The sequence below is a fragment of the Drosophila bipectinata genome, chromosome 2L, assembly GCF_030179905.1.
Source record: "Drosophila bipectinata strain 14024-0381.07 chromosome 2L, DbipHiC1v2, whole genome shotgun sequence".
Classification (NCBI taxonomy): domain Eukaryota; kingdom Metazoa; phylum Arthropoda; class Insecta; order Diptera; family Drosophilidae; genus Drosophila; species Drosophila bipectinata.
This window is the reverse complement of record NC_091736.1, coordinates 22,291,100-22,305,174: the sequence shown is the minus strand read 5'-3', so window position 1 is coordinate 22,305,174 and position 14,075 is coordinate 22,291,100. Positions and strand designations below refer to the sequence as shown.

Sequence of the window (14,075 nt, the reverse complement as noted above, 5' to 3'; positions counted from 1 at the left end):
GGCCAACTATATCCGATGTTTGCGATATATATCCGGTTTTAACTGCAAGGGTATATCAACTTCGGCTCCGCCCGAAGTTAGCTTTCCTTTCTTGTTTTTATAATAATAATCATTACTGTATTGATTATATCCTATTTAAGAAAACTAAAGTCAAAAAGACAATTGTTGAATATAGCATTACCATCCCCAATGCCAAATATTAAAAAAGAATAAAAAGTAAAATTATTTACACTAAAAAAAAGAAGAAACAAGTTTGTAAAAAACAAGAACCTAATTTCTGTATCCTTCTGTAGAAGGTAATTACAAAAATTAAAATGAATATAAAAATTACAGTCCACTGAAAAATCGAAGAAAACATTAATATTTCAAATTAAATTTAAAATACACACTAAAATATAACAAAGGCACTTTTGTAGCCCCTCGCAGGATGTTCAAGCATAAGGTTGAACATGAAATTAAAACATAAACAATTTTAAAATTTTTGGAAAATTGCAATTCAAAATAAAATAAATATACAGTCCACTACATTTTGTTATCGAACAATTATAATAATTTTCTAATACCGAGGAAATAGAATAAATAAATGTAATACGAAAACAAAAATACACATATACATAAATAAAATGTTAATCCAAAAACAACACACACCTTTATGCGGCCCTTTCCAGAATGTTCAAGCATTCAAGAACACTATTTTATATACAAATTCCAAAGATAGAGTTTTAAAGGATCGGACCCATGAAATAAGAGACAAACAGCATGGTCTAAAACCGATCCCCTGCAGCCTATCATAAATAACACAAACATAAGCGCATCCGCTTATCGCACTTGAGAAAGGGTCGCATAGCATGTCAACGTGCGGTGCATTGATAAGTAGTTTTAAATAGTTTTAAAATTTTCATGTATCTTACTTATAAGAGAACTTTACCAAATAAAATCAGTTTTTAAACGGAACTCATTGGAGTACGACCTTTATTTTGGGGCTCCTCTTAACAGTTAGGAGTGACCTTTCTTATGAGATTTCGTGCACAAATTATCCAATAACGTTGACGAGTTATTACGAATAGTACCGATGTGCCTGGGTGCAAGTTTACCCAGTGCTCGTGTTCCAGAATCAGCTTCGTAATGCGGTGAGCATTAGGCAGCAGTATCGGGTGTGTGACTTCTTCCAGAAGCTTAGATTGCCTTAAATACCCGCCAACTCGTAGTAGTTCATCTGAACCAATAAACGGTGCAAACTTTGATAGCTATGACCTGTTTCGCAATGGTTGATTCGTCTGGATAAGCTTTCGGTCTTCTCCAAAGCACGCCTGTGTTCTTCTCAGGCATACTAGTCGTGCTGCCTTGATCTCGTCAAAAGAGAGTGTAGTTGATTCCGCTCGGTTTCGTGGCTTTTTTAGTCTTCGGATAAAGCGAAGAACATAGTACAGGGTATGTACCAACTTCTGCCAGGATGAGACGCGTTGAACAAGGTATCCAAACGCTGATAATGAATTGTCCAACCCCTTAAGAGTGAGCATTGCTGTGGTCCTCAATTCGTTTTGTGCATAATGGTCTGAAAAATTGAAACAAGCTTCACAGTTTTGTACCTTTGCCGTGTACTCGTCATCATTGAGTAGCCATGGAGCTACGTTCTACCACAGGTGAAGTAGTTGGGAAGTCATCATTCCCCTTGATGCGCAGTCGGCGGGGTTCTCATTTAAGCATACGTGATGCCAGGTATGTCGTGGCAACGTTTCCACAATTTCCGATTTGCGACGAAGGTTTTTATCTTCGATGTTGGATATGATAGCCAGGAATAAACAATAGTTAAATCACACCATGCAATAAACCTTGTTTCCTTGTTTTGAAACCTGCAATAAACAGTGCAGCATATTCCTTGGTCGATGCATCGGAGAAAACATGTAGTTCAATCGAGTTCCCTTGCTAAGGACAAATCGTGGTATTTGCAATTTTCGTAGCGTGTCGAGGTCTGCTCTGCGCTTGAGCCAAGGTTCTGCAATGTTTGGTGGAAGCTCCGAGTCACAATCAAGATCTAATAGCCATAGCTTTTGAAAAATGATTGAAAATTGTACCACAACTGGCGATAGTAGGACAAGTGGGTCAAAGATACGTGCAACATCTGAGAGGATTAGCCTTTTAGTGCAGTTCGGATTTGATGTCAAGCCGGTTTGGTACGTCAGCATGTCGTCGGTTGGATTCCAGTAAATTCCAAGAACCTTTACTGAACCTTCTACTCGTTTCCGGTACTGAAAGCGTCTCTGGATTCGAGCTTACATATTCGTGATGTATTGGATACCCACTTGTCGTGGTCCAATTTGACGTCATTCTTATTTGCTAGCAGCTCATCTTCGCGGTTCGCTCCAGTGAGTACATCGTCGACGTAGAAGTTCTCTAGAAGAATTCTCAATGCAGTTGGATATTGGTCTCTGTGATTCTGTGTCGACTGCTCTAATACCCTTACAGCCAGATAGGGCGCACAAGCTGTTCCATAAGTTACAGTGCGTAGCTGGTAGTGCATTAAAGGTGCAGTTCGATGCTCTCGCCATAGGATTCTTTGGTAGTTTTGGTGATCGTGCTTACCGCGAAACATTTTGACAATGTCTGCGGAGAATACATACCTATACATTCTAAAGCGGAGGCAAACGGCAAAAAGCTTGCGCTGAATAGTCGGCCCAACGTGTAGTGTGTCATTCAGAGCCACTCCATTGGCGTCCTTGAAAAAAAAAAAAAAACGACCCTAAGTTTTCGTCCGACTATAGGGTGATGGGACAGATAGAAGAGGTTACCTGAATCGTTTCTCAATGCTTTGACTTCGGGCACTGTCAATGTTGCATGTGGAGAATAGCGTTGTAATTGTTAGAGACTGATTAACTCCAACCGATGTGATGACCCATCCAAATATCAAGGATATGGCAATAAGATGGCCCATGTTGTTATTACGAGAAATGAAATGCGTAGTTGTTTCTTTCCCGAAATAGTTTATTTGAGTGGACTGTATACAAGCTGCGTGTTCTCGGAGAATAACTGACTTATTTACTAAATGCGACGCAGCGCCATAATGCGTATACAGAAAAGCTAGGAAAAAGAACGAATACATAAGATATGTCGACGCGTCGATCTGAGTTGCCATGGTATCTTGGTATACATAAGTTAAATAGAACATGCATGTTGCTCAACCTTTCAGCAACATGAATATCAGTCACATTTAATATTAGCAACGTTTCTTAGCAACATTTACTATTAGCAAGAATTTCTTTATATTTGCACTTAGAGGTCATAACTGGTATGCAAATCATCATCTTCCCTTTTACAGTAGCAGACTTTTACTAATAAACTTACCAACCTTAACGGACCATGCTAGCTCAGCATTGCTCAGCATTGCTAGGTGTAGATCAATGGTAATGGTCCTCATCAATGGTGATGTAAATAGCCAGAATTAAATAACAGGCTTAAAAATTAACATTCCCAATAGAAGGTCTAGAAGCAAGGTCTTATGTTCCGACTACTACCTGCCCAGGAGTCAACCTCAACGAAAGTCCAATCAGAGCCTGCATACAAGTACCTCGGTGTCACTTTGGACAAAAAACTCACATTTGGCAGGCATATTACCTGTATCCAAAACTCGTTCAGGACTCGTTCGTGGCTCGGATGTCCTGGCTCCTCACACCACGCAACAAGCTCGCACTTGGATGTAAGTTGCAGATATACAAGTCCATATTAGAGCCAAGTCTTTTCTACGGACTCCAGGTTTATGGTATCGCTGCAAAAACCAACCTGAACAAAATCCGGGTTTCGCAAGCGAAAACTCTTCGAAGGATCTCTGAAGCTCCGTGGTTTATGCGAACCAGAGACATCGAACGAGATCTCAACGTGCCTAAAATCGAAGACCAGCTGCAAGAACTTTCTCGGAAATACATGGAACGACTCAATGAGCACCCCAACAGCATAGCTAAAAAACTTGGTACCGCTGCCAGCAGGAACGCTGATCCAAGAAATCGAGTCAAGAGAAGATTGAAAGACAGGTTGGTGTCAAGACCTACCAAACCGGATCTTGACCAAGCCATTTCGTCATCCTCGACATAAACTTAAATAAAAATAAAATATAATAAAAAAACCATCTAATCACTTCTTGTCCTAAGTAACGCTTAGACTAAGTATTGTAAAAATTGTAAAAACCGATTAGATTCAGCTGCCAATTGGGCAGCAGTGCGCTAAACTTAAGAATAAAATTTCCACATTCAAAACGTGAAAAAAAAATAAAACAAAAAAAAAGTTCCAATTACAATGATCTCTACCCTATCATCTCTCTTACCTGTCCTTTAAATTTAAGAACAAGTATTTTAAATTTCCTTACTATAACATCTTAGTTTAATAAATAATAAATTATTAATAAATCGTTTCCCAAGCGCTCCTTGGCCGTCTGAGCTTCGAAGCTTTATGATTAATGCAAGAAATCTAGCTGATACACTAATTGGGGCACGGGCTATTTCCAAAATTTTGCAAGACTGCGAAAAAAACACTTTTCAGTACTGGTGCTACAGAAATTCGCAATTGTTATTGTTATAAATTGCACATTTATTGTTAACATCATTTGTTACATACATACATTTATGAGGATTAACATACAAGTTTTAATTGAATGAAGTCAACAGATTCTTATCTACGTAAACCTGAATTTTTAAAACAAAATTTTGCCTAATTATCACAAAACAATTTTATTTAATATACAGTAAGATTAAATTAAAATATCACTTACAAGCTTTACAATTTAAAGACTTCACTTTGGTTACATATCTAACATTTTTCTAATATTTTTCTTCATACGCTACAAACTCAAAGAATTTCCATGATCCCGGTCATATACAAGAATCTTGTCTAATATTCTATTATTAATCACTTCTTTAACATTAATGGACCAAAGAAAGTCATAGTGGTTCCAGTCAGAATATGGTATACGGTATAGTTCAACACAGGGCAACAAGGAAGCCAAGTATTCTACATCTTCCACAGCTGACATATAGTCGTTCTCACTGTAATACATTTCAACGCAGGTCTTGATGTTTCGAACGTTGTATGAAGGTGGTATGGCCTGTTGATATAGAATTTCATTCTGCTCTCGACCATGATCATATTGTCGAAAGTCACCCGAGGTGTACAGCTGTAAATAGTGAATAATCTGGCTGGTGGATGCTCCCGCTGGATGAGTAACGCACACGTCCGTAAGCAAGGTCTGGACATATGTACACATTAGAATATTTACAATTCTTATTTTAAACAAGAAAAGAAAACTAACTTCGGAAGGAGCCGAAGTTAATATACCCTTGCAGTTAAGATCAGGTATATGTATATAGGAAATATCGGATACACTTGACCGATCCTTACGAGAACTTCTTCATCTTCTATCTACAAAAACACAAAATTTGGGTCATTTCCGATCGTTCAGTTATATGGTACATAGAGGATATAGTCGGCCAATCCCTATGAAATTTGACATTTCGTATTATTGTTCCAAAGCTAAGGAAAATCCCAACTCACTATCTAAAAATCTCCAAAATTTTGGCACTTGCGATCAGTCGGCCGATCCAGCCGTTCCGACTTATATACTGCGTGCGAAAGACAGAAGTATGTGCAAAGTTTCAAGTCGGTAGCTTTAAAACTGAGAGACTAGATTGCGTAGAAACAAGCAGACATACGGACAGACAGATCTCTAACGGTTATCCTGATTAGGAATATATACATATATTTACTTTATAGGGTCGGAGTTGTCTCCTTCACTGCGTTCCACACTTTTAACCAAAATTAGAATACCCTCTGCAAGGGTATAAAAAGAAAATAGAATGACATATCACCTGGTTTAAGTGTCGAGTTCCCCATCCTCCAATAAAGTCTAGTAAACCAGAGCATAGAAATTTAAAAAAAGAGCCCTGAGAACAAACGTACTCGCACATTAGTTTTTGTACATTTGTAATAGGCAACAACTCCATGCTACCAAGCACCCAACTTAGGAATGACGGCGAGCCTAAGAAAATACCCCCCAACTTTGACAGAATGAACGAATGGCTTCGCATATATGCAATAGGCGCAAGGAGGTGTACAGATCGCACCTTCTCGTTGTACCAGGGTAGCGAAGACATCAAAACAAAGAACGTAGTGGTTCCCTGCGAGTGTGCTACAAAATGAAGCGAGCTCGATTTGCTTTCAGCGAGCGCATAATCAAGCATAGCTGCCAGGTCGTAGACTCCAATCTCATGCCAGCTAAAGCGCCAAAAGTCAGATGTGTCCGGGTGGATGTGTTTGTGCTGCCGAGAGTATGTATTACCCCGAGCGTTCCCAAGCCAAACGTCAAAACCAGCATCAGCAAACATATAGGCCAGTGATGTTTCTGGCCCATTAATGATCCAGTCGTCGGAAGCACACAAAATGCCATGCTGCAGAAAAACCACTTTTTTTTCGATTGTGCCGTTTAATTGTTGACTTTTAAAGGAAGTTGGAATGCGGTAAATGGTAAGTATATAACCATCCGGGGTGTGCACCGTGTGCTCTTCCACTGGGTAGTTGTGATTCGTAATTAAAGTGGCCTAGAATATGATAAATTTTTTTTTAAATTTATATTCTCTTTCTCTAACATAATTAAACTTACATGTTATATGAAAATAGATTGTTAGCAATTAGGCATAAAATGTAGGTTAAATGCGGTATTGTATATACTATTAGATAGGAGTATTAAAGACGATGATGAACACACAACGCTTATATTATACAAGGTTGTAACATATGGGACTATGGGAACTTGTCCTCTTTTTAAACATTTTTCAAAACGAAACTATTGTGAATTCGTTAAGAAAACATCAAACTATAATGCCTTAAACCCTAAAAGTCAGCTTTTGCAATTGAGAGAGCTTGTCCTTGGGCTTTAATATGTATTTTTGAAGTGCCTTTACCTTTTAATATATATTGTAATAAGGGGCCGTCCATAAACCTCGTGACGCTCATTTTCGGGTATTTTAAAATTGTTAGAGAACAAACGTAAGTATTTATCTAAATTAACTCGTCTTATACTGCATCTCTATATAGTATAAGACATTTAAGTAAGAGAAGATTATGTTTATGTAAGATTAAGTTTCTATGAAGGAAATGGTTTGTGAAAGAAAACATAATTTGAAATCATCAGCATACGCATGTAAATGTAGTAGCATAGTTAACAATAATAGGTAAATCGTTTACGAGAAGGACAAACAAAAAAGGTCCTAAGTAACTACCTTGTGGGAAACCAGATGTAACGCATATAATCTGTAATTTAATGTTTTTAAACAAAACACGCTGCGCGCTATTCGTTAAAAGGAGGTCAACCACTATACCATTTTATAGAAAACAAGCGATAAATATCTCCAAGCTCCAAGGATAAATTGAATAAGATAGTAATAGAATAGCATAGGATATCAGAGCAGTGCCTAACACAGCTGGGGATATTATCAGGACCAGCAGACATACGGTAACACGATCAACTGCTTTTTCGAGGTAGGAATCAGGTACGACTATTTTAAAAGAAAATATAGAACGCTTATGTTAGAAGTTAAACTTAAAAACAGCTATTTTAAAAAGAGCTACCTTAAGATGGTTTAGCAGTTGACTCCTGACACCATAAACAGTGGCGACCGGCAAAAGGAGAGAGACAAATATGGCCTTACGGAGAGCAACCGCCCTCAGCGTAAGCCCAAAAGATCTAACTTCAGGCGCCACACCAGTTAGAGGCCTTGGGGACAGCACAGTAGGTTGTCCAATGATGGCTCAAGGTTTGTACTCGGTACACTGATCGCTTCTTGCAAGGTTGGGGTGGGAAGTAAGAAGAGTGCTTTTGGAATAAGGAATGCAGCCGATATTCAATAGGACGCCCTACATTGCCTAGGGCGCCTACATTGGAAAATCCCGAAGGCCTCAAAGAAAATAGCTTGAAGATCTTGTGGTTTCTGAAAGGGGAAACACAAGTTTGTTAATTCAGCCACTTGCACCAAAACAGGTTAAACAAAATATTAGTGCATTCAAGTGATATTTTAGAAAGCGATATTTTCTTCCTGTGGCGTATTTTTGAGAAGAGGGAACTGAAGCGCGAAACAAGCCCTATAATTCAGATCGAAACAGACCGAATTGATGATCTTTGAGATGTTTTCCGTCGAGCAATGGATACATCAGATCTGATTATTTCTTTTGTCAACATAGTGTGTGTAGTGTATGCGTAGCAGCAAAAAAACCATGAGGTAGAGCATTTATTGAGCGATTATTTCGATAATTAATTTATTTCATTCTTCGTTAATTCAAAAGTTGGAATGGGCACTAAAATAGTGTACATATTTATTTTAAAGAACGTTTTTTTTGTAGAAACAGTTCTTAAACAAATGAAAAACTACGCTTTCCCATCTATATTTCAGATTTATATTTTTTATTATAGCACGCGGGTAGCGTATATTATAGCATGTATATACAAAATGAGAGTTTGCCCCTCACTGACCTAGAAAGACGCATTCAAAGGCAAAATAAAACCAAAAACTTTCAAAAACACGATAGTTGGGTTATTTCCGATCTTTCAGTTATATGACAGCTATAGGATATAGTCGGTCGATCCTTAATGAAAGTGGGTGAGTCATATCGTTTTACCAAAAATAGAATCCATAGAATTCCAACTCTCTAACTCTAAAAACACCAAAGTTATACCATCAATCAGTTATATGGCAGCTACAGGATATAATCGGCCGATCCCGGTCGTTCCGACTTACATACATATATACTGCGTGCAAAAAATGAAGGGGGTGTGCAAAGTTTAAAACTGAGAGACTAGTTTGCAAAGAAACAGACAGACGGACAGACAGACAGACAGACGGTCTGACGGACATGCTCATATCAACCCGGAAAGGTTCAGGATCATATTCTTGATCCTGATCAAGAATATATATATTTTATAGGGTCGGAGATGTCTCCTTCACTGCGTTGCACACTTATGCCAAAAATATAATACCCTCTGCAAGGGTTTAAAAAAGCCTCTAGCTTTAAAATTGTCGAAAAAGGGTCGGAAAAGGGCGTAGATAAAGATTACACTGACTAGTTTTGGGAAAAGCGTTATAACTTCAACAATTTTCATAATTTTTTAATGAAATTGGTCTCGTTTTATTCAGGATTAATGAGTCAATATTGATATGTGTCAAAAATAATACCATTTCTAGGAAGTTGTACCGAAAAAATGGCGTCAAAGTCGGAAAAACACGACAAAAATTCGAAATAGTCAGTTTCTTGTGTAAAAATTATTTATTTTGTTTTAAAAAATGTAAGATTCATTTTTTTCTCAAAAGCTACAACATTAAACTTTTGAAAAACTTCAGAAATTTTAAAATCCGCTAAAAATTACCCATTAAGGAATTTTTAAGAGCAAAGAAGTCCCGAAAACCCGTTTCTTCTAAAGAAATGCAGATTTTGAGGGTGTTAGAAATATTTCAAACACGGTTTTGTACTATATTCAACCTAATAAACAATTAATACTATGACAATTTTTTTTGTGACGGCCGACTATATTCTATAGCTGTTGATGTATAGAAATTAACCAAACTTGATTTTTTGTTCTAGATCAAAAATTAAGGACGTTACTGTCCGACCATGGACAAAAAAAAAATTCATTTTGTACCTTAAATATAATATAATAAAACCTTATTTACAAATTTTCGAATGGCTTTTTCATTTGGCCAAAAATAATTCCAGAAAATCCGCTTTTATTCGAATGTCTCTCAAATGTCTCCCCTTAAGATGTTTATAAAAAAACACAAATATCAATAGTTAGTTGATCCTTTTTGACTTCATACCATAAAAATGGCCAAATCCCCCAAATTATTCCCGATTTCACTCTTTTTAAGCAAACGTTTTTAGAGATTTTATTATTTAGTAGAAGGTTAGAAGAAAGGTTGTTGTATTTTGAAAAAATATCGTATTGATGATATTTGATAATATTAACCCTCTCATGCCCGATGTTGCATATACGCAACATTGTATTTATGAGCCTTTATCTCCCGTATTTTAATACTTTTTGTTTTGATTCTTTCGCAGAAAAATAGCTGCATGTGTTGAGTAAGATTATACATATTTGTTCGGTAGCCAGTTGCACACGCGTTCAGTTTGTAGCTATTTTTCCGCTAGTGTAGCTGACAAATTCATTGTGCAAAAAAAGGTTTGAAAAGTTTGGTTTTCGAAAAGTGTTAAATAAACATTAAAATAATAACTTAATCCTAATACCAAGTTTAGCAACTTTATAAAGAAAGGTAAGGGAGTATTTAAAACAAAACCCCGCATGAAAATATTATTTAGTTTGTAATTTGCATATGTTTGCATATACGCAACATCCTGTAGCTCTTGAACCAGGACACCTAGGACACTGAAATTTTTGTCAGTTGATATTGGGGTCAATTCTAGCTTATATGTCTACTCAAAAAATTGTTGGCCACGCCCATTTTAATTTGGGCATGATAACCCTCTCGGCCGACTATATCCTATAGCTGCCATATAACTGAACGATCGGAAATGACCCAACTTTCGTGTTTTTGAAGATAGAAAGCTGGAACTTGGTACAGATTAAATTTTGATCCATCCTACCAAATTTCATAAGGATCGGCCAACTATATCCGATGTTTGCGATATATATCCGGTTTTAGCTGCAAGGGTATATAAACTTCGGCTCCGCCCGAAGTTAGCTTTCCTTTCTTGTTTTATGTTTACTTTAAAAACAGTTTTAATATTGAATAATTTAAATAAGAGCTGTTTGTGAAACAATAAACTATTTTTTGTTTAAAAAGTGAATTGAAAAAATAACTAATATTTATACCTACTCTCAAACAATACAATACTCTCAAGTATTTTTAAAACGTATTAATTATTAATTAATGAAATTCGTACTTAATGCTTTTAATTATTAATTAGAAAACAAATCTTTATGTAACGATTTTTTTACTTGTTTCCCCTACAGACTGAAAGAAGTCCAACTCATTGTTTTGATATTTAAAAAAAAAATTTGTAGATACCTTTTAATCATTCTTATGCTATTATACTAAAAAATACGATTTAATTTTTATTTAAAATGGATTTTTCATGAACTTTATCAACTACCAATCGATAGAGACATGCTGTTATTATTGTTTTTAATCTGCAACAAAGGCACAAGCATTGTAGCTACCCAGAGCAACCTATAGAAGGTGGTACGAAGTCCAAGCACACGAAGCGCGTCATCAAAATTGATAAGCATGGGGAAATTGACACATGTCATGTGCCATTCACAAGCCCAACGATTTAAACATTTCAAATTGGCAAGCCTTTGTTTAAAATCTTTTGCATACGACATTATTATCATTACAGCTAATAGTTACTTGTTGAGATCAGATCAGATGATTTGTGTGCATGTGTTTAACAAATATTGTTCAAATACATACATACATTGCTATTTTAGTTCAAGTAACTTTATTGATAGACTTATCAGGACGTACGGAATTAGGCTGTAAATTGACTTATGGAGCATTACCTGAGCATTTTAACGGAGCATTTTTTTTTGTTTAATAAATTTTAAATAAATAAATAATTTTAATTTTTTTAATAAATAATTTTAAATAAATAATTTTTAATAAATTTTCTATGAATCCGTTCCTCTAAACTAATAGAACTAAAACATTAAATCCTCTAAACTAATAGAAACCTAACTAAAAGAAAAAAAATCGATTTTTGAATTCATTTTTTTTTACCCCTCTGAGAAGATTGACAACTATTTTTAAGAAGAACTATTAGAAAATCTGAATGTATTAACAAATTTATGTCGGCTTGCTTAAATAGACATCTAAGAGTGTGCTTACCGTCACTTTATGGCCATCCACCGATCCGAATCGTTTCGTTGGCAGCAGCAGAACCGACAATGTAATCAACAGACTCTTGGACACGACCAGCATTTTTTATAAAACAAATGATTAAATAACTTTTGAAGTTGGAGCGGCATAGGGAACAATCTCCTCGATGGTCTCTCAAACACTGGCACCGTGAGGCCGGCATGCACTCGATTTTTAGACGGTTGACTACCTCAATCTACACATACGCCTTGTCCGTTACCCTTTCAAAGTGATTTTAAACCATGGGATCTCAGAAATTCCATTTTTTTAAATGTATAGAATACAATATTCAATAATTGCACAATTGATTTGATAATATTTTATGAAATATTTATGAAATATTTGGTACATTGTAAATTTTACATTGTTTGTTTATACAATATTAAATGCGAGAATTTCGCAAAGAAGTAAACAACTTGGGTAAGCCCCCAACTAAGGCCAAACAAAATTTTAAACGGAGAGCTAATGAGTAATTGTAACATTTACATATATGTAACATTGCAAGTCAGCTTTATTTTATTTACCTGAATTCCCCTGACCATTAAAGGTATTTTCTAATTTTATAAAAAGAAAAGAAAAACAAAATTAGTCGTACGTATCGAACTCTTAAAATGCTCTTGAATGATCCGATCGAGCAAACCGTAAATTAAAAAATAAAAACCCAAATTTATGTTTGGGTACACTTTGAATAGATGTGCAAAAATCTGGTGCGAAGAAACAGAGATGACCGAATTTTTAAAACTTGCCTAATCATAAGTTTTTATTTTAGGTAAAAAGCTTTAAAAGCTCTTTATCATTATGACTCTAAATATTTTGTTTTTAATATAACCGGTATTTGAAGTTTCAGGCCTAGTGTTTAAAAGCTTTAACGAATTTTTTTCTAATGATGTACACATTACAAAAAATTTATTTTTTTTAATATACAAGTAATATATAATATATACATAATTACACATTTTTAACTTAGAATATTGTTACGATTTCATTGTAGTCTTAAAATATACTATTATTGCACTAATCGAGTGTGTTAGTGCCCCCCTAATCGAGGGGCATGTCCGTCTGTCTGTCCGTCTGTCTGTCTCTACGCAAACTAGTCTCTCAGTTTTAAAGCTTTCGACTTGAAACTTTGTACACACCCTTCTTTCCTTTGCACGCAGTATATAAGTCGGAACGACCTGGATCGGCCGACTATATCCTATAGCTGCCATATAACTGATTGATCGGAAATGGTATAACTTTGGTGTTTTTAGAGTTCGAGAGTTCAAATTTGACATGAGTGCTATTTTTGGCAAAACATTACGACATGCCAAATTTCATAAGGATCGGCCGACTATATCCTATAGCTGCCATATAACTGAACGATCGGAAATGACCCAACTTTCGTGTTTTTGAAGATAGAAAGCTGAAATTTAATACAGATTCTATTTTTGGTCAGTTGATCCAACCTAACAAATTTCATAAGGATCGGCCGACTATATCTTATAGCTGCCATATAACTGAACGATCGGAAATGACCCAACTTTCGTGTTTTTGAAGATAGAAAGCTGGAACTTGGTACAGATTCTATTCTATATTCCGGTTTTAACTGCAAGGGTATATCAACATCGGCTCCGCCCGAAGTTAGCTTTACTTTCTTGTTTTAAATTTATTTAACTTAGAATTTTTTTTAATTAGACAAAATGAGCCAAATTAGCCATGTACTGAGCCTCATATAAGAAAGTAGGAGCAATACGTAACTTTTTAACGAAGTAAGGTATCGGTCTGAAAATTGAAATATATATTCAAAGGCATTTTAAGCAACTAAATAAAAATAGTCGTGGCATGATAAAAGGCGAAATTTAATTTTATTCTTCTTTCTTTCTTGTTAGTATTTCAACTTTGACTGTTTGAAATCGAACACCGCAAAGACAATGTCGTTGCAAATACACTTTTACGACTCATCGAAGTCGATGAGCTAAGCCTGGAGGGCATCCATCCTGTACTGGCGCTACAGAAATTCGCAATTTTTTGGGGCGGGAGGGGGCGTGGCAAAAAGTTGAAAAAAGAACTTGAACTCCGTGTGCACTGTATGGGTCTCCATGCCCAATTCTTTATCTCTTTCTCTTATAGTCTATAAGAGACAGAGACAGAGGGACATGGCTAATATGGACTCGACTGGTGATGCTGATC

General features: G+C 36.0%; 1 protein-coding gene across 3 annotated transcripts; it reads right to left on the bottom strand.

Moving 5' to 3' along the window:
- Positions 1-4,692: 4,692 nt before the first annotated feature.
- Positions 4,693-12,671, bottom strand: LOC108118925 (lipase 3). Of its 3 annotated transcripts, none has more exons than XM_017231869.3 (3): positions 12,431-12,671; positions 5,853-6,581; positions 4,693-5,233 (listed from the first exon to the last, which is right to left on the bottom strand). In XM_017231869.3, the coding sequence occupies exons 1-3, from the start codon at positions 12,446-12,448 to the stop codon at positions 4,829-4,831; spliced, it is 1,152 nt and encodes a 383-aa protein (XP_017087358.1). In that variant the 5' UTR covers positions 12,449-12,671; the 3' UTR covers positions 4,693-4,828. The 3 variants fall into 3 exon arrangements, with proteins under 3 accessions (XP_017087358.1, XP_017087357.1, XP_043069808.1); XM_017231868.3 differs by lacking the exon at positions 12,431-12,671 and adding an exon at positions 11,877-12,370; XM_043213873.2 differs by lacking the exon at positions 12,431-12,671 and adding an exon at positions 11,877-12,352 and having other exon boundaries at positions 6,108-6,581.
- Between the last annotated feature and the right edge of the window lie 1,404 nt (positions 12,672-14,075).